General features: G+C 45.1%; 1 protein-coding gene across 1 annotated transcript in view; it reads right to left on the reverse strand.

Annotated features, from left to right (window-relative positions):
- Positions 1 to 7032: 7032 nt before the first annotated feature.
- LOC147725690 (uncharacterized) overlaps positions 7033 to 27806 on the reverse strand; it is a 132689-nt gene continuing 111915 nt past the window's right edge. The window contains exons 5-6 of the mRNA XM_086964353.1: positions 23997 to 24162; positions 7033 to 11164 (exon numbers count right to left, since the gene is read on the reverse strand). Of these exons, the coding sequence (XP_086820479.1) occupies positions 9500 to 11164; positions 23997 to 24162 (1831 nt within the window). The 3' untranslated portion in view covers positions 7033 to 9499. The remainder of the gene's footprint in view (positions 11165 to 23996; positions 24163 to 27806) is intronic.

Genomic DNA, 27806 nt, shown 5'->3' on the forward strand with positions numbered 1-27806 from the left:
GATTAGGCCCGGGATCTTCCAATAGCAGGGCCCGAAACCTAGTTGCTGTCTCCTATCCACAGATCAATAACACTCACCCACACGCTCACTACGTACTTTACCACCCTCTACTCCTCCTAATTTTACTCTCCCTCTCCCTATTTCCACTCCAGGCTTTAATTCCGGTATTGAGTATGATTCTATCTCCCTCTGTAACTGTGTCAATGGCCCTGCGCAACACCCTATTACCCCTCTGACAGATGAACCAGTCCTACCTTCGCGGGATATTCCTGCGAATAAAGGCATGAACAATCCTGGCCTTGAGGAGAAGATTGTTGACCTTAAGCCTGATATCTCGGTAGCTGGCTCTTCCTGAAGGCGTTTTCGTAGGTCCTGGATTTGGTGCCGCAAGACTTCTGTGTTTCGTCTGTTTGTCCTTTTCGTCATTGTTGGCGCCTTGATGCCCTTGGGCTAAGTTGCGCCCTGTAAGACCCACCTCATTCACTCATTCATAGTCAAAGAGATGGTGCAAAGCATTCTTCAGTTCTCCTGGAAGATGGAGAAGGTCTGGGTCTCACCATCTACTCAAAGGAATGATATCTACAATCCACAGAAGCTGTCCTCATTAACTAACAACCACCCGGCCTTCTGCTCCTATCTTGGTTCTAGCTGGAGCTAGAGGCGTTTACGTCATCACCACGCTAGGCTCCACAGACCCCTAACTCAGCTATCTGAAGAAGACATTCTCGCTCTTCTTGCGTCTTGCCCTGACTCAAGTACGTTTTCCCACCCCAACTCTACTCTCAACATTCCCTCAATCATTGTGGACCCCGGCATGGAACCGAGCCTTAAGCACAGAAAGGTGAACAAAGGGAACCTACTTCACAAAACCACCTCTCTTCAAGAAGTGGTCACGTCCAACCTGCACACAAAGTCGATGCTGCTCAACTGTAGATCCACTGTGAAACATGCCGCTGATAGTTCAGAACTCATCCTTGCGCATAACCTGGACCTTCTGATCATTATTGAAACCTGGGTCAATGATACTTCCTCCTCAACCCTTGACATTTTTATCCCCCCTGACGACTCCATTCTCAGAAGTGATCGACTTGGTAAAACAGGAGGTGGTATTGCCTTCATTCATCACCTCAACCTCACAGTGAAACAATCCTCATGTGCTGTTTAATCCTCATGTGAACAGCTAATCACCGAAATCTGGAACAAAGGCAAGAAGATTTGTGTGTTGCACTTTATCTATCACCCTCCGGGTGACAATCTGGTCTTCAAGGAGCAAATCATGGAGGTCATTAGCATGAGCTCTGATCAACTCTGCCACATATTCCTCGGAGACCTCAACCTATATTGGAATGACACAAACTATCTCATTGTCTGTTCCTTCAAGACTTTCCTCTCTGACCTCAACCTCTCACAGCTTTGTTACGGTCCTACTCACAATAAAGGCGCCGGGAAACCCTTTTTGGGTAGCTGTTGCGCCCTATAAATTGATAAAATAATAATAATAAAGGCGCCACTCTTGACCTCATCATTGCTAAAGACAACATCATACAAATAGGGAACATCCTACCCTGTGATTGGCTTGATCATTTTTAAATTCCATTCCTCATCTTAGACAAGGGTTCGGGTAGACGGGATTAACCCTTTAAAGCGAAACAACTGACTCGCAAATTAAGAGATCTCAACATCAACATGATAACTTCAATCATCAAAAATAAACTATAGCCCCCCTAACTTGACCAACCTTGACGATCTTTCCTAGCAGTACATTAACACTATGTCCAACAGTCTTGACTCGATTGCTCTGAAACAACTCAAAAGGATTCCAGCCAAACTTTCTAAACCATGGTTTAATGGTTCCCTGAATGATGAACGGCGCAATCTCAGACTTTTTGAGAGACTGGAAAAATACGCCTTCTACCACAAATCTCACTCAACTGAGAAAAGTGAGAAGCGCCTACAACAAACACATCCGCTTGGCGAAAACTGACCACCCCAGAATTCAACTGGATGGAGCCAAAACTAGACCAAAAAAACTCTTTGAGATAATTATGGAACAATCTAACCAGTCTTCTAACCAGAACTCTACTCCTATATTCACGACCCCTAGTGGTGATGAATTTGCAGCTCACTGCTCTGAAAAAACAAGGAAAATTGAACTGGAGCTATTACCTACCACCATATCATTGTCATCTAAGAAACTTCCCACAGGATCAGGGGAGATGACAGAACCCTTGACAATACACTCGCCTTGGGGAGGCTCTCTCAAAAACAATGCCTCTTGAAGCTGTTTTCTCCTACCAGACGGCACTGAGATACTTCACAACATGACATCCATCAAACCCTCCAACCGTTTTGGTGATCCTTTACCCGCTAAGCCCTATAAAGATTTAATCTCAGCCATTCTCCCACTTTGGTCCAGGATCATTCATGAATCCCTCTTACAGGGAAAGATTGCGGACTGCCTAAAAGTTGGGCAAGTTACTCTCATTCCTAAGAAGCCCATTGCGGACCTATCAGATCCAAACAACTTTCGACCTATTACCAGCTGTATGACTAGCTAAATTGCTTGAAAAATGCGTTCATTCGCTGCTCCGCAAACACATTGAGAAATATTAACTCCTTGACCCTCATCAGTCAGGATTCAGATCAGGGCACAGCACTGGAATGGCACTAACGCACATTGTTGATGACGCTGTGAGAGACCTTGACCAAAGTTTTCCTTTTCTCCTGATCCTGCTGGACCTGTCCTCAGCATTCAATACCATCAAACATGAAAACCTGATTGATCTTCTTCAACATAGGATGGGAAAATTCGGGCCCAGTCCTAAACTGGTTGGCCTACACAACCGCACGCAAAGGGTCAAAGTTAACCTCATCGATGCTACAGCAATGCCCCTGCTGTGCTGAAGGGTCTACATATCCATTATACAGGACGAGCTCAGCTCGTCATTAGTGCAGCTCCACTGTGCCTCATGACCAGCTGAGCTCGTCATTAGCGTGGATGTGGTTAATCATGCCCTCGCTTCCAGTACCCCTGTCATGATTGGAGTCCCACAAGGTTCTGCACTCTCACCCACTCTCTTCAGCCTCTTTATGGAACCTCTTGTGGACCGAGCGAACATTCAATACCACATGTATGCGGATGACACACAACTATAGCTGAAGATCTCCTCGCAAGAGGACATACAAACTTTAAATGCTGCCCTTGCCCAAACTCAACAATGATTAGATCAGAACCCTCTCCTACTAAATACTCTCAAAACGGAATTTCTATTGATCACCCCACCTAATTACTCAGCTCCTGCCCTTGACTGGATTAAACACCTACTTGCTCTGAACTGCACACCTCATGTTGTGGACTCTGCCAAATCTTTAGGTATCACCTTGAATAAGCACGTAAACATGCAAGCACACATTAGTGCTACTACTAAGGGAGCCAATTTCCAACTCAGCACACTGAAGAAAATCAAACCTTTCCTCCCCCTAGAAAAATATAAGGCCGGCGGTTCAATCCCTGATTATCCCTAGATTGGAATATGGGCTGGTGACCCTCGCTGGACTTCCCAAAGCTAGCTTGGCTAAACTCGGAGCTACCTTGAATGCATCGGCTCGATTTATAGGGCTGAGATAATATGATCACATTTCCCCCGACCTTCTGCAACTAAATTGGTTATCTATTGAAGCCAGAATGCGACTCAAGATAGTTTGTCTGACTCACAAAGCCATATACTACAATACCCCGCACTACCTAGCAAATAAGCTTAAGCTATCAGGCTCCAGCCGAAACCTCAGAAGTATGTCTACTCTTCTCTTGAAACCTCGTAGATTCAAAAAGAAAAAATCTTACAGCTGTGCCTTTCCCGGTCTTGCTCAGAGAATCTGGAACTGCTTGCCATGAGATATCAGATATCAGATCCAATCCTTCCACTACTTCCTTTAAAAAACTGTTCAAGCGACAACTAATGAACGAACGTTAGCTCCCTATTCCTGTGAACATGCTCCTGTGTTTGTTAATATAGTATTACACTGATGAATCATTGTATATTTTTACCCCTCTTTGATCTAGTCCTCGATGGCTCCTTAGCTGCATTAACTGATGATCTTGCTCTTGTTTTTTTTCTTTTCTGCTAAAATGTGTCATAGAGCACTTCTTGGTTCTTACGATTGTGTGATGTTTCACACTGCGTGTTCTATGCCACTGTTGATACCCCACTACTCTTTAACTTGAACGTTTTCCAACAGGTTGTAACTTCACTTATATCATTATGTTGGTACCCTTTCTTGCACCAACTTTGTACAGCGATCTGATACCCCTGTGGGTCTAGTTCGCGCGTTATAAAACTTTTCAAATAAGTTGTGGAAGAAACTGAAAATAGCTGTGGAAGAAATGTGGAAGAAAAGGAAAACAGACTTGGCCATCTCCAGGGCTTCTCAGGAACAGCCACGTCTCTGGAACTCCTGCCTCTGAAATGAGAAGTGAGGAAGACTTTCTCACCCTCAACCCTCTTTAAAAACAGAAGCCCTGATCTGGGAACCCACCGTTTCCGGGACCTTCCTTATCAACCACCTCTTTCATGAATCGCCAACCTCCTCACTCACCCAAGCACTGCTTCCACTGCCTCTTCACCCCCACTCACCTCCCCACCTCTCTTCCTATCTCTCCCTTCAACCCCCACTTCCACTAAGCTATTTTAATAGGGCCAGGCAGGATGCTGTTACAAACCTGTTCTTGTTTGTGAAACTACCAACTCCAAAGCTTACTCCTGGACCCACAACTTGCTTCAACATGCCCAAGACCTCTGTGTTCATAGTCTAAGTGTAAAGTGCACTGACACCTCTATGAAGGGGCGCTATAATAGTCTGTTGTTGGACTTGGCCCTTTCCCCCCAGAATTTTTCGCTTTTTGCCCCCCTAATTTGGGATGTCTCCCCCATGGTAATAAACCAGTATAGGCCATGTGTGGTAAGAGTTGCTCTGTTTTAAAATGTAATGTCACGAAATGGTGTGCAGGAAATATTCCCCCCATTTTAGAAATGCACCTGAATGAAATGTTATGTATTTAAAATGGATGCCATGGCCATGGGTTTTGCCACCGGTCTGCCGTAGGTCAGCGGTCTAGATATTATTACCCAGCCACCCCTAGCTTTTGGCGGGAAGCCTGGCACTCAGGGTGCTCAACCCCTCCCCTTGAGCCAGTTTAGACCAGTTTGCCCCTAACATTCTAGAAGGTTCTGGCACTGACTGGGAGGAGGGTATAAGTAAGGGGATGCGCCACCAGACCCACACAGACAGGGCTGGGACAGGGACGTGAGGGTACCTGCTGCGAGGTGTTATCGCCACATGGGCCTATGAGCTGGGCCCTGCACCCCCCCCCTCACCTACGCAAGCACTGCGCCAAGAAGGAGGTGAGGAGTGCTATCATTAGAGGGCTAGGGAATAAGCTCAAGGGAAGAGGAGCTGAGGTCTAAGTGCTGTTTGCCCGGGAGGGTGAAGAATGGCTTCCTGGGATGTGCCTGGAAGACCTGTCTGCCCATCTGGAGTGCTAAGCCCCGAAGAGCTGTGAAGCCCTGAGCGCCATAATTTGCTAAGTGCCACCTGAAGCGCTGTGACTGGAAGCGCTGGAGCGCCGTGTGGCCTGAGGGGACTGTGTTTATTGCAAAGCGTTGCGGGTGCCTACCCCGCGTTTTGGCACCACTATGCCCGTTTAAATTGGAGCGCGTGCCTACCTCGTGCTGCGTCATCCAAATCGGAGGGAGCCTACCCCTCATTGCTACTGTCATCGCCGCTGAGGAATCACCGCTGCGGCCCGGAGTACTGACGCTGCCCCGCGCCACCTGAGGACATCTGGCCCCCCCGCGTTGCTATGAGTAACGTTGCGGCGGCCCCCGGAGTGAGGAGAGGGCCGTAGGAGTGAGGAAAGGGCCGCGATAGACCCCAAAGCCAACGCGGCCAGCATCACGTGGCTGGGGCGCCGGTGATGTCACCAGCCGCGCCCCCAGCCCTGCCGCGCATGGATTGGCTTGCTCAGCCGTGCCCCGGAAGGCCGCGCAGGGATTGGCTGCCGACCGGGCAGCCCAAAGCCTGGGGAGGGCCGCCGCACACCGATTGGCTGCCGCGTCGACGGAGGCACACCCTGATTGGCGGCTGGTGAGTGCCCCCCACGAGAGCAGCGCGTCGCCTGCAGGGCTCCATGTGGAGGGGGAGCCCTGCCATCACATGGAGTAGCCTCGGCAGAAGAGAAGCCAGCCGGAGGAAGTCTGCACTCCTGCGGGGCACCCAGCCAGTGAGGAGGGGCCCGGGGGAAGCAGGAAGGGGGCCCAGAAGGAGTCCGCAAGCCCCGTCAGTCAAGCGCCGTGCGGCAGGGGCCTCGAGGCACATTTTCGGTGCCTGCCCCCTACCCCGGAGGAGAGCCCTACAGAACCCTACAAGGACATCAGGAGCTCGGTGAGTGGGGGCTACGCTAGCCTGTGTGGAGGGTGGAGAAGGCAACGGGGCACAGGGTCGGCGCCCGCCCCCCCCCCCCCATGACTTGTAATCTTAATAGACCTCGTGATAGGGCATAATGTTTTATGTGCCTCCATTTCGGCCTGTATAGGTTGTAGTTCGGCCCTGGAATGGGCAGCCGCCTGAAGAGCGAACTGGCATTGATACCTATTGGTTGCCTGTTACCTGTTGTGCCTAGGGTACCAGACAGGTCGTGAAACTCATTTACAGGTGCTCCTGCCCCCGGAGGTAAGGTCTGACATCCAATCTACATGTTTATGCCGCGAGGAGGGATTGCCCTATATTGAGGTTCATATGCCTAGAGTCAGGCACATGTTAAATGCATACATGCGCCCAGGTTCAATGTGATTTGGGCCTAGTGTTAATGTGACTGCTACCTGCATGACCTCCATGAGTTAGGGCCAAGTTTTATGTTAATGCTGGGTTGATGCTTAGGCAGATGGTTTCGCGCCCAGTGTGCTGAGGGTCGAGTATTAATAGTCTGTAAAATAAACAAAACAGATAACTATTCTGAACACAGTCACTGGACCATTTTTAAGAATAGGTTTTAATGTACATAGTAAAGCACGTTTGACATGGGTTTATTTTAAATGATTCTCCTCTTTCACTTGGGTCACATTGTGTACAGTTTTATAAGCCTACATTGAAACTGGCTGAATCAAGTAATCCCTGAGAGAACTGGCTGCAGATATCTCAGGCCCGGTGATAACTTATGTCTTTTGTGTAATGCAAAAATATAATCCCAGATTTACACATTTTGCAAGCTGACGCAAAACCAGAATGAGATTTACCTTGCCATGCAGAGGCAGCCTGGATGGCCCTGCGGTGTTTGGCAAATCCTTTGGAACCAAGGCAGCTCAAGTAGGTGTTCTCACACATCCACCCATGTATTCTGAGGTATTTCCAGATGTAATGACACTGGTAGACCTGGGAATTTGTTGTAATGCTACGCCTTCCCAAGGGAGGTGCAACAAGGAAAAATATCTTTATTTCTCCTCGTCATTTCCTCTTTCATATTGTTCTGCATTCTGCAACACACTTTGGAGAGGAAAAATCCTCAGAGGATTGTTTTTATGCAGGAGATGTCACTTCCTACACATAAAACACACAATTGATGGATGGAATGCTGAACAAATCAAAACATTCACACCCAGTCAAATGATCTGGGTTAAATCCATCATTCTTTTGCTCACCACGCCACCCCAGTTTAGACCTGGCCATATGCAGATCAGCCTTGACCCTGTGCCTCATGGGAACAGTCCAGCCCGAACATGTATTTAGGCCCAGATCTCTGTACTGGGGTGAATGTATGACATTGTTCTGCATTCTGTCCGTCAATTGTTCTTTTTGCATTTGTCACCCCGAGTGGGACAGGTATGCCCAGACTTGGGTCCCGTGCTCACCATGCCACTGGAGTCAAGCTATCCTGGCTGAAAAGCCCAAAACCGGTCCTAGGATGCTTGATTCCAGTCCAGGGAGAATTGGCCTGCGATTTGGGCTGGACTGTTCCCATTGGGCGCAGGGTCAAGACTGATTTTCATATGGCTGGGTCCAAACTGGAATGGCACGGTGAGCAAGAAAATTATGGATTTAGGCCCAGATCTCTGTATTGAGGTGAATGTATGACCTTGTTCTGCACTCAGTCCATCAATTGTTCTTTTTGCACTTCCTGCACACAAACAATCTTACCTGTAAAACAAGGAAGCACCCTTGCTCCACGGAGCAAGGGTGCTTGCATTGGCATTAGGTAGCACATAGGGGCTTATTTACAACAGGCCTGCGCTGTCGGAGCGTCACTTGTTTTGGATGCTCCGGCCACGTAAGCCTCTCAATCCTATCTATGAGGCAACGGAAATCCAATCTGCGTGGCTTCGATGGCCTCACAGATATGGAGTAAGACAGAGCAGCGCAAGTCACTGCGTTGCCGTAATCTGCGTCATGGAGACGTTGTATGAGAAGTACTTTGGGTGTTCCCACGCAACACCCATGGATTTTGACTCTGCCCAGATTTACTTAATCACATAAACACGGGCAGCGCCATAACGTTCCGCCTCTCCAGAGCAGATGTAACCAGGACAAATATTTTTGTTTATCCTTGTTTTTTCTCTTCCATGTCTGCTGCATTCTGAGGCAGACATGGAAAGAGAAAAACACCTCAGGGGATTGTTTTTGGGCAGGAAGGTGCCCCTTCCCCTGCTCGCAACGGAGGCATCCTTACACCATAGTGCAAGGGGGTCTATGTTGACACTAGCAGCAAAGTGTGGTCATCACGGGGGGAAGCACAGCAATGCGCCATATTTCATAGCCCTTTCACATTGGCACAGGGCACAGGGCAGCGCTGCTAGAAAACCTGCGTTGCTGCTCTATGCCAATTCCTCATAAATGATGCCTCAGTGCACCAGCACGAGGTGCGGACAGGAATGTGCAATATCTTTATAGATACAGCGCAATCCTGCCCTCTCCCTTTCATGCAGGGCAGTGCAGCAAGATGTCTTCCTGCGTTGCATGAAAAACCCGTAATTCTGGGCCACAATGCCCGCGGCGTTGCTGTCTTCTACTGCGACGTGGACCTCTCCTCACACTGGACATGAGCTACTGGCAACGTGCCTCTTCCCACAGCCACAACTCACCACCGCCAGCCTGGGAGGCTGAAGCCAGACTCTCTGAAGATATGAGGTCACACAGCCCTACCAGCTCAGTGTCACTTAAACTGGTGCTAAGTTAAGCATTCTGTTTTTTTAGTTCTTTGTTTCCTCAGAGTCATGATGAGCTTCTGTTCTACATATCTTGGAGGAGACGACAGCTTTAACATCCTAACGAGGCCTTTGCGTGGTCTTCATCTGGACGCTGCACCCATTCGAATAGATTTGTGCCTAGATCTGGTATTGCCAAGAACATTTGACATTCACTATCATCAGTGTAAAAGCAATTTACAAAACTGAAAAAATAAATATACTGCTGAACTTGTGTTTCACTCTTTCATCTTCCCAACCCCCTGTCAGTCCCAGGACACCACAGCAGGAGAGAATGTCTGCACGCGTGGTGACCCCTTCTGTCCTGTGACCCTGTCTCTCTGCAGGCTGGAGGGGCTCCAGAGTGCAAGTCCTTGGTGCTGACTGGAGATGGTCTGCCTCTGCCCCCCAGTGCAAGCCCCAGACACCTGTTTAAGGTGGGATTCAAGAGGTAGATATTTTTGTAGGGCTCCAGACAAATAACTGACCGCTTGTGTTGGCTTTTTGTCGTCGTAGCGAAGGTCTACCTTCCCTTCATGTCTTGGGAGGTTCCCTTCCAAGGACCATTGTCCATTGGTTAATGGCTGCTCGCACCAAGGCTTTACTTCACTTCTTCTTTGGAGCATGTCTTCGAATAATCTGCTTTCCTGAGCAGTCCTCGGCGATGACGTATGACCCGGAAGGCTGCATTGCTCAAAATGGCCGCTGGTGTTGATAAGTCCAAGAGGAGTCAAACCAGAGCTTCTGCAGCCTCCGGTGGAAGTGGGCTGGCTTCGGCTGTTGACTCGGCATGATCCTGGGAAGCTCGTCCCGTTCTCGGACATTTCTATCGGCAAGCCTGGGGAGGTTGCAAGAGTCAATGGATGGTCTTGTTGGGTCATACTATACAGAGGTGGGTTTAACTCTGGCTTGGTGGAGGCAGCTACCAATGTACTTCCAGTCCCAGCATTAAATGAATACTTCTGTTTTACCAAGGAAGGCGAGAATACGTAGGCTACCCCCCTTGGGGCCGGGTCTGATTGGGCTTGCTGCTGGGGCTCTGATTTATGACAGGTGGGTCTTCCACCCACATGAGATGCTTTGAAGAGGCCCTCAGGCTTGGCAGCTATGGGCCTTGCATTGGAGGTAGAACTGGGCTGGGTAACTTCGATAATTCGCATTGCCGAGGCACGTGGCAGAGGCTTTGCAAGGCTGTGATGGTCGTCGTCCCAAGGGGCACTGTAGCATCCCGCCAGTCTCTCAGGAGCAAGCATCATACAAGCTCGACGACTGGTGAGGTCCAGTGACGAGTGCGTTCCAGACTTAGCATTCTCAAGACAGTCTTTTTTTAGATTCACTTGGCTATTGGAGTTGCTTAGGTACATGCACTGCGGAGCGCTTGTGATTGTTGCAGCGTTCTTGACTTCAGAAGAACGTCCACTTGTGCAGGGCTTTGTGGCATGAATCTGGTCCTTTAGAGGTCCTTCAATCTTTTGGATATGATTAGGGGGGTAAAGGGTGGAGACATGGTTCAGAAACCTTGGGGTGGTGCACAGTAAGGCATTCGAAGGATCTGGATGGACATCCTGGCGTCCAGCGGGCTCAGAGACCCTTCTTTTAGAAGATAAGTTCAGGGGAAGCTCCTGCCTGTCTCCATTGTCATCATTAGCTTGATGCCTCTTAGGCTCCACTAGTGACTGTGCCACTGGCGTTTCTACCACACGCCTCTTCAGTGTCCATCGTTGACCCTCTAAGATGTGGTTGGAGTTGTCAGAGGATATCCGGTGCACACTCCGCACTGGTAAAGGAGTCGTAAACAGGTCTCGAACACTGGAATAAGGGACTGCGCGCTCCGGGTGGTGTTGCTTCCACAATTGTTCATAGGCTGGTACATGTGGCAAGTACCCTAACGCAACTCTGTTGACATTGTGTGGACCAGAGGTGGGCATGTCCTGTGAAAGCAATAGAAATAGAAAAGTTACTGTGACAATGGCGTAAAGCAAAATCAGTAACCTGTAGGAGGCATTGATTATTGAGCAGTCATAAATGAACCTTCATAAAGGATGAAAAGTGGAAGAAAATCTACGTACTATGTTATTTTACACACACACACACACACAGATGCAACCACACACACATCAACTTATTGACACATAAACACACACACACAACCACACACATATACTTATTGACACACACACAGATTGTCAGACATCATCTGGGGGTGGTGCATGGCCAAGCAGAGCCTACCAGTCCACAACAGTGCAGTGTGAGGTAGTTTGCCTTTGATGTCCTGGGTTATTTCTTTTTGTGGCTCCGCACAGCGGGCCGAGTACAGCCCCTTCCACACATGACTCCTAGTGGTAGTGAGAGCGAGCAGTCACCGGCTTCTCAGGCAGGGAGTGCGGGCTCAGAGCCCAACAAGAACACAACTCAGTACCAGAATGTCCAGCCCAGAGCTTATCTTTACCAGAAGGTAAAGTACCTTAATACAGAGAACTAGAACTAAGGACTCCACACTACAATAACAGAATGCAAGTTAGTGTCTCTACATACTAAGCCGACAGTGCTCTGCTTACACCCACTAATTACCTTGTTCCTTCCTGATCGTTTTGTAAGAAGAGAGAGGAACCCCTTGAGTTAGTCAAAGGAAGTGGGGTGTTGGACCCAGAAATAAGACTAGTTCCCTTGAGACATATACAGGATAAGCTAAAACTTAGCTTTAAAGCAACTAACGATAAAATCATGAACTACTACAATTCTAAACATAAAGCACACATCAATTTATTAAAGTAACAGAAATAAAAACAGTTTACATTTATACATCATACAATTGCTAAAAAACAATTAAAATTTCAACTAATAATACAATCTATTGTGACCTGCACAATGCAACAGACAGACAAAAATTTGTTGTAAAACGTAAAGAATTGTAAAATACAAGTGGTACATTCAATACTACAATTTCATCACTCCCTAGTTTTATGGCCACAAATTTGTATATCAACAGGGGAGGAGAGGACTTGAATTGTACAGGAGTTTGGCGTCGACGCGTTTCGGTGGTTCTGAAGCGAATATGTTCCACCTTTATCAAGACTAAAGTTCGATGTCTGTTTTGTTTCAGGGTCTGTACAATTCCCCTACAATAGATATACATACAATTAATCTTCCATTTTCACAAAAAACAATCACAGTTATCATACTTGGTTGGTACTCCACATTTGGATGATCCTTGGTTAGCTACTCATTCCTATTACAGGGAAAGTTTTACAACTAACATAGTACATTCATTAGCTTCCATTTTACTGTCATACTATATCTCTGCAATCTCCCACATAGTTTGCTATTGCACGAATAACCAAGTCTAAATTGCTAGGGATTCAACAGATAAGAACACAGTCACTATTCCTGATCACTGCTTGGATACAGTGTTGCCTAGTCCCTGTGAGATTCTTTTGGACTAACTCGGAAACCCACGGGGCCATTTAAGTTCTATATCCCTAATTGGGTATGATGCTGCAAAGATCCTAATCAGGTGCTGTTGGAATGTTACTGATATTTTCATGACTGTAAGGACCCCCTGTTCCTATTTAATGTGGGATTGGAGTGCATATGGGAGACTTTGAGGCCGTTCCACTCGTATATTAAAGCGGAAAGGCTCCTAGTACAGCTTGCACTATTGGATAACCCTGATGCCATTGTAATACGGTTAATACAATTTCCATCTTACCGGTGTGTTTCTGTGCGATGTGATTAGCTGATGGGTCTGTTCTCTACCACGTTTTTAAGAAGTAAAATAGGATAGATTCCTGTAAATACAGATGGTTATTATTAAAGGTGTCTGCAGGGATAAGAATTGTATGTACTATGTGTGGCACAAGTATAGTGTATTGAATGGGTCTATACTCCTAGGTTGTATGATACACTGTATTATTACCATGAAAGGGTTTAAAATCCTCACACTGGTCTAGAAAGGATGAGGGTGTCTCTTTACAGAGATAGATAGAAAACCAAAAAATGATACCTGTATAATCTCTTCAGAATGTTGAATGATGTCACTTTATAGATTACGACGGTGTACAAATTACAATGGTTCCTGAAGGAGATCAATCAAGTTCCATCTACTTAGAAAAACACACAGAGCCGCTCGGTCAGGGAATTGTTTTGGTGACACTACTGGATTGTGTTTGTAAGCCCTAAATACACGTACCTCTAAAATCGAGTGGAGAATCTTCTCCAATATGGAAAGAAGAACGTTTACGTTAGCGCGGTTTTGCTGGAAAATGATGGGCGCTTGACACGTCTTTCGCTGTCAGGTAAAGCTGATTTTTAAGGTGGAGCGCTCTAGCAGTTTCCTCGAGCGGGAATACAATCTCCCCTGGTAACATTTAAAATAAGACTATTAAGTCTTTTGAGTCTTATAGCGGGGACATGAAGGATTCGCTTATAGACTAATGCTAGGGAATCTGGGCTGTAAAAGTCTTACCTCCTAAAGCGGCTCAATCACGCTGCTTCTGGGAGTTCTGGTTCGAATGATATGAGGCCCGCGAACAACCTTGCTTAAATGTAAGATGTTCTGATGTGATTGGTCTGAACCAAATTGTTTGTAGACCAATCATGGCTACTTCTTTCGAGGTTAAGTATTTGCATACTATGCTTGCAGTGCGCTCAATCCTATTGGTTGTTTATATTTCGAATGGACACTCCCCTCAATAGAATTGACAAAGAGCTCAAGCATATCTCGTATGCTGCAATTATTTCATCCTAGGAAACCACCCCATATTTAGGATAATGAAGCAGGTTTCCCTTTAAGGAATGCAGTACAATTAGCGGGTTTGTCCTTTAGGAGACAAAGGACAGCAACCCGTACATCCCGCAATAATAGCTAGGGCGGCACACATAACTATGAGTTTTTTGAGAATATAACTGATAATACGCTGTTTAACCAGCAATAATAGCGAGGGCCGTTATTCAACAAAGAGCCTTGGTTTTAAGAATAGATGTTATAAAGAGGGCACCCATTGCAAACATTACATGAGGACCTTAGTGGAAACTGCACTAAACCTCAGAGGGGAGTGTCCATTCGAAAAATAAACAACCAATAGGATTGAGCGCACTGCAAGCGTAGTATGCAAACATTACATGAGGACCTCAGTGGAAACTGCACTAAACCTCAGAGGGGAGTGTCCATTCGAAAAATAAACAACCAATAGGATTGAGCGCACTGCAAGCGTAGTATGCAAACATTACATGAGGACCTTAGTGGAAACTGCACTAAACCTCAGAGGGGAGTGTCCATTCGAAAAATAAACAACCAATAGGATTGAGCGCACTGCAAGCATAGTATGCAAATACTTAACCTCGAAAGAAGTAGCCATGATTGGTCTACAAACAATTTGGTTCAGACCAATCACATCAGAACATCTTACATTTAAGCAAGGTTGTTCGCGGGCCTCATATCATTCGAACCAGAACTCCCAGAAGCAGCGTGATTGATCCGCTTTAGGAGGTAAGACTTTTACAGCCCAGATTCCCTAGCATTAGTCTATAAGCGAATCCTTCATGTCCCCGCTATAAGACTCAAAAGACTTAATAGTCTTATTTTAAATTTTACCAGGGGAGATTGTATTCCCGCTCGAGGAAACTGCTAGAGCACTCCACCTTAAAAATCAGCTTTACCTGACAGCGAAAGACGTGTCAAGCGCCCATCATTTTCCAGCAAAACCGCGCTAACGTAAACGTTCTTCTTTCCATATTGGAGAAGATTCTCCACTCGATTTTAGAGGTACGTGTATTTAGGGCTTACAAACACAATCCAGTAGTGTCACCAAAACAATTCCCTGACCGAGCGGCTCTGTGTGTTTTTCTAAGTAGATGGAACTTGATTGATCTCCTTCAGGAACCATTGTAATTTGTACACCGTCGTAATCTATAAAGTGACATCATTCAACATTCTGAAGAGATTATACAGGTATCATTTTTTGGTTTTCTATCTATCTCTGTAAAGAGACACCCTCATCCTTTCTAGACCAGTGTGAGGATTTTAAACCCTTTCATGGTAATAATACAGTGTATCATACAACCTAGGAGTATAGACCCATTCAATACACTATACTTGTGCCACACATAGTACATACAATTCTTATCCCTGCAGACACCTTTAATAATAACCATCTGTATTTACAGGAATCTATCCTATTTTACTTCTTAAAAACGTGGTAGAGAACAGACCCATCAGCTAATCACATCGCACAGAAACACACCGGTAAGATGGAAATTGTATTAACTGTATTACAATGGCATCAGGGTTATCCAATAGTGCAAGCTGTACTAGGAGCCTTTCCGCTTTAATATACGAGTGGAACGGCCTCAAAGTCTCCCATATGCACTCCAATCCCACATTAAATAGGAACAGGGGGTCCTTACAGTCATGAAAATATCAGTAACATTCTGACAGCACCTGATTAGGATCTTTGCAGCATCATACCCAATTAGGGATATAGAACTTAAATGGCCCCGTGGGTTTCCGAGTTAGTCCAAAAGAATCTCACAGGGACTAGGCAACACTGTATCCAAGCAGTGATCAGGAATAGTGACTGTGTTCTTATCTGTTGAATCCCTAGCAATTTAGACTTGGTTATTCGTGCAATAGCAAACTATGTGGGAGATTGCAGAGATATAGTATGACAGTAAAATGGAAGCTAATGAATGTACTATGTTAGTTGTAAAACTTTCTCTGTAATAGGAATGAGTAGCTAACCAAAGATCATCCAAATGTGGAGTACCAACCAAGTATGATAACTGTGATCGTTTTTTGTGAAAATGGAAGATTAATTGTATGTATATCTATTGTAGGGGAATTGTACAGACCCTGAAACAAAACAGACATCGAACTTTAGTCTTGATAAAGGTGGAACATATTCGCTTCAGAACCACCGAAACGCGTCGACGCCAAACTCCTGTACAATTCAAGTCCTCTCCTGCCCTGTTGATATACAAATTTGCGGCCATAAAACTAGGGAGTGATGAAATTGTAGTATTGAATGTATCACTTGTATTTTACAATTCTTTACGTTTTACAACAAATTTTTGTCTGTCTGTTGCATTGTGCAGGTCACAATAGATTGTATTATTAGTTGAAATTTTAATTGTTTTTTAGTAATTGTATGATGTATAAATGTAAACTGTTTTTATTTCTGTTACTTTAATAAATTGATGTGTACTTTATGTTTAGAATTGTAGTAGTTCATGATTTTATCGTTAGTTGCTTTAAAGCTAAGTTTTAGCTTATCCTGTATATGTCTCAAGGGAACTAGTCTTATTTCCCCTTCCTAATCGTTGCCTGCTTTCCCAAGGCTCAGTTCCTTGGACTCTCTACAATACATAGTAGTAGTGTGACTATAACTGAGATGCAGCTTGTACCACTCCCGAATAGGTGCACCCAGTTGACGGTGTTACTGCAACAGTACACAGGGGTTTGGACAGAAGTAATGTCACTTTGAAGCAGGCATTAAAAAGGAGAAATGTGTTTCTTCTAACGCTTCCCATTTTGCATGTGTGCTGCAATGTACAGCACTCATCTAAAGTGGAAAAGCTTTAACGTTCGAACAGTTCAACACCAGCATATCTTCGATAGCTGTGGTACAGTGAAGGGTTCAATATCACAACTTCCCGATTGGCTGCAGTACCTTGAACGGTTCAGTACCAGCACTTCACAGCAAGGCTGCAGCATCACCAATTCTCAGGACGCCCCTCCGACAATTTCGAAGCAACTTCCAGCCATAATTGGTCTATGGTGGGCACTTCTGTGCAGAGCTCTGCAGTGTGTCTTTAATGTGCCCGGGCGACGCAAAACCTAAGTGAGATTTATCAAGCCACGCAAGGCCAGCTTGATACGCCTGGAGTAATGCAAAGAAGCGCCAAGCATTGCCGTGTGTTACTGTGCACCAGGGAGGCGTTTCTATGGGTGCAGCGAGGCTGTTCCACCAGATTTACCATTAGTGGTAGACCTGGGAATGTGTCAAAATGCTACGACTCCTCATGTGAGGCGTTACGAGGATAAATATTTCACTTTCTCCTCATTTTCCCTCTTTCTACAGCACACATAGAAAGAGGAAAATGCTGCTGAGGATTAATGTTGGACAGGAAGGTGTCTCTTCCTGCACAGAAACAATCCTGCCGACAACGCTGGCACCCTTGCAACATGACGTAAAGGTGTCTGTGTTGGTGCCTGGCAGTCAAAGGTGCGCCAGTGCTGGAAAAGGACAGGAATATGGAGTTTAATGTTAAATACAGCGCATATCTTCCCTTTCCCTTCCATGCTGTGCAGCGCAGCATGGTGGCAGCAGCGTTGCGCCGCGAGAAAGATTAACAAATCTGCCCCAGTGTCTTTGGCTTGGCTCTGCAAGGTTTGTTTTCACTCCCATGGGTGAGCGGGTGAACTTAGTTCAATGCACCAGCGCTGAATGTGAAAAACAGGTCTTTGTATCTCCCTAGAACCACACTTCTTTCATAAATGCTCCTGAGCTACTAACAGACCACCGTTCATTAATGATTTACACACTCAAGATCACTAGAAACGCAATGTGTATTTCAACATGTTTATTTTTAAAATAGTTATTTTAAAATGCCCAGACTTACACATAATATTGGTAACATCACAGAAGATAATAAAAACAGGCAAGCCTTTCAATGAAAATATAAACAGGGAAAACATCCCAATTTATAGACCTTAAGCCCTCACCGTGCTATCTCGAATAGCTATGCTAGTTCTAGCTAATAATGAAATAATTAACAAGACTAAGGGCCTGATTCATGAAAGGGTTTTGCCCATTCTGTGTCTATGGGAAAATGTGTTCATGAATATGGCCCTTAGTTTCGGAGGAGGTGCGCGTACCTAGACAACAGGGTTTGTTGTCTGTTTGGAGTCGCTTGTGAGCTATTTCGAGCACTGCGCCAAGAGCTAGTGGATTGCATCAATGCAAGACATAGTACTGGCACGGGTTTGTGACGGTGGAATGGAATGCTTCACAGAGCCTCGGGGAGTCTAGCACGAGGCTTCTTCTGTCGAGATGGAATCTGGTGCCGAGCTCATTCGGAACTTCGATCTGCGTCTGTGACATGGGTGAAGTTCGATCCACTTTAGAGGACACGTGGTGGTCCTTAAATACTAAATTATTATCAGAGATGAAAATCTCTGACATAGTTTCAGAATATTGGATACAGAATCCAGACACCAAATATGTGTTTAATTCAAATCTTTAAGAAAATGGGAGAGGAAGGGACGTCAATTTGGGCTGCCCACTTTTGATGTTTTATCTATGGATGTTCTTTTGATGGACTTGACATTATGATAAGTGAACATTTGTCCCAGATCACGTGTTGCGTCAGGTGTTATATCTAGGTCGTTATCTGAATAACTTGACACTCTCTCAGTTCTAGGAATGACACGAATGATAAGTGCAGACAACATTAGTGTTTTTAGTGTTTATAGCAGACATGAGAGTGAATGAGCAGAAAGCGGGAGAAGTATTGTCTGAGACGCAAGTGGGGCCGACTCAGAGTCAAGTTGGACCTCATGGACTTTACTGAACCCGGGTCGCAGTACAGACTGCAAAGGTATTCAGTCAAAGAAAACTTTGGTTAAACCTTTCAAATGTGGGGAGACATTGTGAATGTGGCCTAACGGCTAGGGCGGTCGACCTTGGAGCTGGGGAACCGAGGGGCATATTATCAAGGCGGGCAAAATGAAATTATTGCTGCTTTAGCGGCCGTTTTCGGCCGCTAAGCGGCAATAATTTTATCACCCTATTAGCAAGCTGTCGCTAACAGCAGTTAGCGACCGCTTTTAGGTGATAGCGAGCGGTTTGGGGCCCGCTTTGCATGTCAGTGATATTTATCGCTAATGACATGTAAAATGGGCGTACCCAGCCTGTTAGCGACCGCTTTTAGGTGATAGCGAGCGGTTTGGGGCCCGCTTTGCATGTCAGTGATATTTATCGCTAATGACATGTAGAGTGGGCGTACCCAACCTGTTAGTGACTAAAAACAGTCGCAAACATCGCTATCGCCTATTATCAACGCAGGCGTAGCGATGGAAATATTCGCGCTAAGCGCGAATATCTCCAAAACCTAACACCTGCTCAGACCAGTTCGTAGCCATTGTATCCAATGGGAGGTGGATATTATGGCTAAGACCCTATTGGCGTTAATGCATGAATATCGCTGTATTCTCAGCGATATTCACGCATTTTGCCGCTATCGTCGGAAATGTTATCGCTTCAGAGAAAAATGTTGCTAATAGCACGTTATCTCTGCGATAAATTCCGGCGATGCGCGGCGATAAAAAAATTGTTGCATAGCCTACTTAGCAATAAATATCGCTATTTGTTGATAATATGCCCCTCAGTTCGTGTCTCGGCAGGGACACTCCACATTCTCTGATTCTGGGCAAATCACTTAATCTCCCCGTGCCTAAAAAAATGAATGTGTCCGTCTGTAACATAACTGGTGCTCATGAAAAGCGCTCTGATACCTTCGGGTCAAGTTTGCACTATATAAGATTCCACAAAAAAAATTCGCTGACAGTAATACAACATGGAGCAACTTCACTTGTTCCTACGGCTAGTGGAGTGCTATACAACGTTTGGAGCAAACTGTGCTAACAAAATGTGTAACACACGGGGCCCTGCGAAAAAAAGATATCAGAAATATAGAGAGTCAAAAGTGTGATAGTGAGTCTGTGAAGTTGAAAGATAAGATGAGTCTAGCTCAATATTCACAAGCGTTTGACTCCAATTGCCGCCCGGTCATAATAACAGATACCTTTACCTATGGCTTAAGGTGTGTGGTAATGCAGGTTACTAAGAGTAAGGCTCTAGCTGGGGCTCATGCATCTAGAGTGGGGCAGAAAGGGGAGGCCAATGATTCGGTTGTAGAAAAGGAAGCGTTCGCCTGCTGTTGGGTGTCACTCATAAAGACAACACCCCACACAGCCACATGGCGGTTTCAATTTGAAGAGTTTGTCTTTAACATGGAATACATTAGAGTTTGCTTCTGGGACGAAGCGAGACACATGAGAGTGCAGATGAATGCTGGGGAGCTGCAGTGGGTGAAGTAATGCCAAGGTTTGTGTCTCATAAGGAGTGGATGAAGGAAGTCAAAAATGATGAGGTGTTATAGAATGTGGGCATTTATGTGCAAAGAATGCGGCCTAGGAAGAACGACTTTTAGAAGATAGGCCCTTTGAAGGAATAAAGTAAGAATTATTTTGGTAGTATGGGGGTTTGAGAAGAAAAGATTAGGCGTGAAATTCTGCTCCGCTCACGGAGTTTGCAGAGTTTTTCCACTCCACACTCTGTGTAGCATGCAGAGTTCTGATAAACTCTGCTACGCTACGCGTAGCAGAGTTTTTTCCTCGCTCGCACTGGCCCACACTAAGTTGGTAAGCACGAGCGAGGAAAATCTTACATCAAAGAATCTCTTGGCGAGATTCCTCAACGCAGAGGTCGCGGATGGCCGCTACAGCTTTCGTTGAGAAACCTTCTGTTCGCGTTGAGGAAGCAGTTGCTCAAATAGAAAATCTACTCAAATGACAAAAAGATGCAGCGCCCTCTTGCTCATGATGCCGTTTGCACAGATTTTCAGCACGGGACAAACACCTGGCGCTAAAAATCAGCGCAGATGGCATGACCTAAATCACTCCGCCATTCGTGGAACTCCACTTAGCACGGCAGACTTTATTTTTTCACAAACTCCGACCAGACCTAGAAAACATTTGCTGGCGGTCCCATTCATTTTGAGCTGAATGATGATGGGTGACACACAAAGGACATGTAAGAATGAATGCTGTGAAGAGGAGGTTAAGGACCAATTGTTGGTGGCCAGGAAGGTACTGAGATGTAAAGATCATAGATAGAAATTGCATAACTGGTGCATAAGCGATAAGTTGCAGAAGCAGTAATATACCGGAAACACAAATCTAGCAGAGGTGTAGGATTGTGGAGGAGGATTGCTCTAGATATGTCAGGTCTATTTCACACGTTAGGTTGAGTTTCAATATATACACTGGTCATGGTGGATTATATCTCGCATTGGTCAGAGATCAAGTTTGTCAAGCATGTAGAAACAAGGATGGGTATTCAGTTTTGGTAGTGCTTTGGTAAGAGAAGGAGTACATTTAGAGCTGGTTATTGACAATGGTGTGCAAGTTGTATGAGTGGAAATGAAGAGATTCCAGACAGATTGAGTGTACCACATGTGATAACATTAATGTATTACCCAAAAAACAATCGGCAAGTGGAGAGGTGGAATTTAGTATTAAAGGAAAGTTTCGTTTGAGAGTGTGGTTTGGAGGGATGCTGTTAGTAATTTACAATGGGTATACCACACCATGCCCAATGTTACCACTGAGGAAATCTCATACAGGTTAATGTGAGCAAGAAATTAAGCTTTTGGGCTTGTAGAAAGCTGGGTGTTTATAAGGGAGAGTGAACACAGCATTGTTGGCCATGCAGTCAAGAAAGGCAGTCCAACCACTGATCTGGGTTTTGTGGGGGGAGACGCTGGATCTAACTAAAGCTTAGACAAAGACATTGCAAATGTTCTCCTAACCACTGAAGGCTGCGAAAGCTGCCAGATGTGTGTTAGAAATAACAGATAAGAATATATGGAATAAAAAATTAGGGGAGGTGAATCTCTTACTAATTAGAGAACTCTCTTTCACATCACCTGAAAACCAATGCAACGCCTATTTTCCAGGGATTAATCAAAAGCAGGAAGTCATAAATATCAACTAAAAAACCAACACAAGGCACACACACGATTCTCTTATGATATATTCATTGTCATATACCAAACTTACACATTCATTTTCATGACTTTACTTTTTATATATCCTAACATAGAAAACAAGGCTAAAGGATAGTGTCAACTTCTGAGTTTGGACATTAGACACCAAGGGGCATATTCTCAAGCCCTTATCACCATGGCAACATTACTTTTTTTGACGTTTCCGTGGTGATAGGGCCAGTGCCTTATTCTCAAAGCAGCATTAACCCACTTAACGTGGCTTAAAGCCACGTTAAGTGGCTTAGCGCTGCCTTGAGAATAGAACCCCTTTCACGCTAAAATTCGTGTGAAAGGGGGCATGCAGTGGGTGTTGCGGTGAGCGTACCACCGCAACACCCATTGAATTTGACGCTGCCACCTATTACTAAGGGTGACGATAATAGGTGGCAGTGCCAAACTTAAGACTAGAAAAATCCTGGTCTTAAGGTGGCGAAACGAGGAAAAATGCTTAATTTCTTCGCTTTTTTGCTGTTTACATGTGTGCTGCCTTGTACAGCACACATGGAAATAGCAAAATGCCATGATTTGTTTATGTACAGGAAGGTGTTCCTTCCTGGACATAAACAAACCTTTTAAAAATGCTGTTTTGTAACTTACATGTGTGCTGCATGAAGCAGCACACATGTAAGTTACTAAACGGCATTTTAGGTTTGTTTATGCGCAGGAAGGGACATCTTCCTGTACATTAACAAACTTCCCAGCTCGCAGACACCCTTGCACTCTGGTGCAAGTGTGCCTGCGTTGGCATAAAGTCTTGAGACTTAGCGCAGTCACAGGGGAAAACGCCAGGCTGCACCACATTCTTGAGAATAGGGTGCAGCCTGGCGTTTCCGAAGTTGCGGAGAGAGGTGTTAAGCCAAGGAGGCTAATGCCTCTCACTGCCACTTCTTCGTGAATATGCCCCCAAATGTTTTCATTGTCTCATGTATTATGTGTATGTACACTGGGATCAGCAATATTCTCACTATGTAAATGTGATTTAGTATAATATAATGTTTGTGATATATATGTTATGGGCAGCTTATTATATGTATATATATATATATATATGTATATATATATAAAAAAGTAGAGTAATCAAAAAGGAAAGTCAGGAAAATTGATGTATAAGTTTGGTAGATGGCAATGAATATATCATAACAGAATTATTTTGGTGTTATGTGTTGGTCTTTTCGTTGATCTTTATGATGTCCTGTTTTTGATTCTAGGCATTGCATTTGTTTTCAGGTGATGTGAAATAAACGCCTCTAATTAGGAAGAGATTTGCCTCCCCTAAGGGATCATTTTGTGACCCATCTATACTGATGTTGATTGTTCAACATTGTGCGATTCTTCTGTGAGAATTGTTTTACTCAACAGAACTCACTGCAGTTTATATATTGTATACCCAGGTTCTGAGGGACACAGGGCAACCCCATTATCGTTAATGCTGAATTCTAGAGTGGCACTTAATGGCTGGTCCCCTCATGAGGAAGGCTGTATATTGTTACACTGGAATAAAAATTAATGCCCACTCACTTATTACACTTTCCTCTGCTCCACTCCTTCCTTGCTTCCATTTACACTCGTTTTTATAGGAATGCACAGGAGCACGTACATTCTCCTCAACGAGAACCTGGCTCTGGAATTTTCTTTCAACTTCCCTGTGCAGGGTTGTTAACCACTTGACAATCTTGGAAATGATCACATCAGGACTCTCCCATAACATGGAGCTCTCGATCTATTGCAGAAATTATTCGCTGACGAAATGTTGCCAAGGATGCATGTGAATGACTCTGCTCAAGCCCTACCGTCCTTCTGGAGTACTGCCCTGATGTTTTCTAACTTTGCCCTTGCTCTTTGCCCTTGCTCTAACTGACTCTCTGAATCACTAGGATATAGGGAGACTGAACCCCACTCAGCCCATCCGAGCCAACAAATGGAGCACTGCCTTACCTTCCAAGATGGACTCTCCACAGGCCGTGGTTCTTTCATAACTGCCACTAGATTTTCTGGTGTTGTCTCCTTATACATGCTGCGATAGCAACGCTTGAGCGTCCTTGGGGGGGACACAGGAATCTGTTCCTCACCTCGCACGTGACGTTCATAGGGGAGAAGAAGCCTGTTGGTGAGAATGGAGGAAAATGATGGTAAAATCACAGATCAGACATAATAATGACTGCATGGCTTGCAATCATTCTGTCACTAGTACCGAATTCAGCAGTCAGCATGAGACAAAATGTCATAGCCCTCTGTTTTTTAACATCTATCTTGCCCCACTGGCCGGCGTGGTGGAGTCCTACGGAGTCAGGGTGGTCTCCTATGCTGATGATACCCAGCTAGTGTTTTCCTTCAGAGACCACTCTGACTCCGCGTTCTCCAACTTCCGCCTGTGCCTCAATAACATCAGTGGTTGGATGTCTGAAAACCATCTAAGACTCAATGCAGACAAAACAGAGGTGCTGTTTTTTAACCAGAAAAACTCCATCCCCTCCTCCTGGTGGTGGCCCGCGGCACTTGATCCCGCTCCCTCTCCCGTCCACTCGGCCCGCAACCTGGGTTTCCAGTTTGACGACTCTCTCTCATGCAAGACTCAGATTAATAAAGTGACCTCTGCCTGCTTCCTGAAGTTGCGCATGATTAGAAAAATACTCCCCTATCTCCCTCTGGACTCCCGCCGCACAGTTACCCATGCCCTTATCACGTCCCACCTGGACTATGCCAATAGCCTCTATGCTGGTGCCCCCCAATACTTGATTGACCGGCTGCAGATTGTTCAGAATGCGGCGGCCAGACTGATTGGCAATATTCCCTACCGTCAATCAGTAACCGCATATCGTAAGGAACTGCACTGGCTACCTGTGGCCAGCCGTATCCAGTTCAAGATCCTCACTCTGACTTACCGAGCCATCAACGATCGCGGACCAAACTATTTGAAAAAACGTGTTTCAATTTCCCGCTCCATCAGATCTTTGAGATCCAATGACCTTCGCCTTCTGATTTCTCCCCGTTTCAGACTATCCAGAATGGGTGGCAGAGGGTTCAGTGTCATTGCGGCAAAACTGTGGAACGCGCTGCCAGTCGATCTCAGATTCTGTCCCTCCGAATCCATCTTCCGGGCCAGACTCAAAACTTGGCTCTTCTCTGGACCCTGATTTACTCCTCTACTTCCCCTTCTTACTCCTCTCCTCTCCTTTGGAGGTTCAGGTTCTAGCGCCGGGACACCCCTTCGGGGGTAGCTGTGCGCTCTACAAACTACATAAAATAAAATAAAAATAAAATAAAATAGTCTGACGCTTCCTGGAGGAGAAGAGAAGCCCGGATGTGCAGGAGGAAGAACTTGAAAGTAGAAGTGGGACAATCAATATCTGAATGCTCGGCCTGCCTGAAGGTGTTGAGTGAGAAATAGTAAGATATTTCTGCAACACGGCAATCTGTAAATAATGAACAGAGTAGTACTCGATGCAATTCAATTTCTTGTGTTCATTCAGTTGTGCACTGTGACCAGGGGCTAGTTTGGACCTGACGGGGATTGTAGGGAGGGTTTGCTGCAATTTTTAACTCAAGGCTTGGGGGACCACACTCGTCAGGCAAATGGTTGATAATGGATCCTGATCCAGTGGTACTTTACTCAAAGACTTATTTGAAGACTGTTTTTCAGGTGCTCTCTCCAGATCATCCGCTGAGGTTGTTGTTTTTTTTTCATTTCAAGAAGATTTTATTGAGCGAAATAATGATCCAAATAATATCCAAATCAAAATACAAAGATGCGATACATTCCAATATGAGCAGAAATGTGAAAACATGGGCAATACTTGATCAATGACAAGCTCAATGTAAGTAAAATTGGAGAACAGGCAACTAAAATGAGGGTAATGAATTGAGCCAAAAGAGGAATACATTGTTCAGAACGTAGAACGTATCAGTCCGTAAGGTGAGGACAGGGGCAGGGGGAGGTAAGAGGAACAACAGGAAGAAGGAAGGAGAGCAAGGAAAAAAGCAGCAGAAAGAAGGAACGGGAAGAGAGGACAGGAAAGAGGAAGAAAGAAAGAAGGAAGGAATCCCACAGGAACAACCCAATGTAATGCACCTTACCAAACAAGAAAATTAGGTAGACATAACAGCAGGAAATGGAGGGACTACACCATTCGCAGAGAGTTCCATATATTCATCCAGAGTTGCCCAAACCCCACTAGAGATGGAAGGTGACAGGTGTGCTAGATCTACTGAAGTGTGAGCACTGCGTAAGAAGGAAACCCATGCCCACCAAGTGTGATAGGAGACAGACGAGAAAGACTTCCACTCCATAAGAATAACTTTGATCGCTACAGATAAAAGAAGGTCTAACAGTTGTAATTGTAATGGCTCAAGGGGAAGAGGCGTAGGAGCCGCCCAGGGGCCTAAAATAACTAAAGGGAAAGAGAGCTGGAGCTCAATTTCAAAGATAAGAGACAAATGTCGCTGAATAAGGTCCCAGAAAGATTTAAGTAAGGAACAGTTATAGAACATATGAGGAAAATCACCTGTCTCAACGCCACAACTCCAACAAAGGTCATCCTCTTTAAGGTGGAGAGAATGAAGACGCACCGGAGTCCAGTGGAGTAGATTGATCGAGAAAAACTTGGACTGTATTAAGGAAGGAGCAATTTTGTTGCGTAACGCAAATTTGCCAATGGATTGCCAAGCTTCGGAGGAGATATGGTCCGTAATATTGTGATCAAAATGACGCGACCATTTTTGCTGTGCGACCGTCTGATCTGGAAGCGAAGAAGAGGATAGAAACCTATAAATGCGGGAAGCAACATGCCCCGCTTTGAGCCAGATAGAAAACAAAGAGATGATGGACGAGGAGGGGTGAAGACGAGTTTTCGAGATCGCAACTTTGATTTTAAGAAAAGTATAGAAGTCTAGATTTGTTAGAGAGTGTTTGAGCGCTAAGTTAGAGAAAGGTAAGGGTTCACCAGACTCATTATACAGATGGTGAACAAGAGAAACACCCTTCATTGCCCAATACGACATGAGTGCGGGGGTGATATTGATTTTAATCTTGGAATTACGCCAAATGGAAGACCATCTAGTCTTGTGTAGAGGAAATGCCATTTTCTTATCCACTTTCTTAATTGCGATAATTGTATCAATGATGATAGATCGGGAGAATAGAATATGTAGAGTGGAAGTAGTACACAAAGAGGCAAGTGGTAAGGGAGCAGCTAAATCCTGTTCTATGAGTAACCATTGAGGAATATGCCGGGTTGGGGGAGAAAACCAGAGGGCACCTTGAGAAGCCAAAAAAGCAGTCTGGTATTTTTCCCAATCCGGGAAGTTACAACCACCCATATCACAGGGTCTACGTAAATATTTATATGCCAACCGAGCACGTTTTCCGCTCCATAAAAATTTGGAGGTGATACCATCGATTTCCCGAAAAAAAGAGTCAGATAATTTAATCGGAATCATGGAAGAGACAAAATTGATGATCGGCGTGATCATCATTTTAAGGGTTTGTAAGCGCCCCCACCACGAAATATGTTTTGGAGACCAAGTATCCAGAAGACGACGAACTTTAGCCAAAGTTTGAGACTCATTATACGTAACCGTGGTATGTAGTGTCGAACAAAAATAAATGCCTAGATATTTAAGATGGGTAGCTTGCCATTTAAAGCCAGCCGAGCCCATATGCGCAGGAAAGCAATAGGCATTTAAAGGGAACATTTCTGTCTTGTCTTTATTTAGGGTATATCCTGAAACTTTAGAAAATAAAGAAAT

Source organism: Lissotriton vulgaris, chromosome 3_2 (assembly GCF_964263255.1).
Source record: "Lissotriton vulgaris chromosome 3_2, aLisVul1.2, whole genome shotgun sequence".
In the NCBI taxonomy this organism is placed as follows: Eukaryota; Metazoa; Chordata; class Amphibia; order Caudata; family Salamandridae; genus Lissotriton; species Lissotriton vulgaris.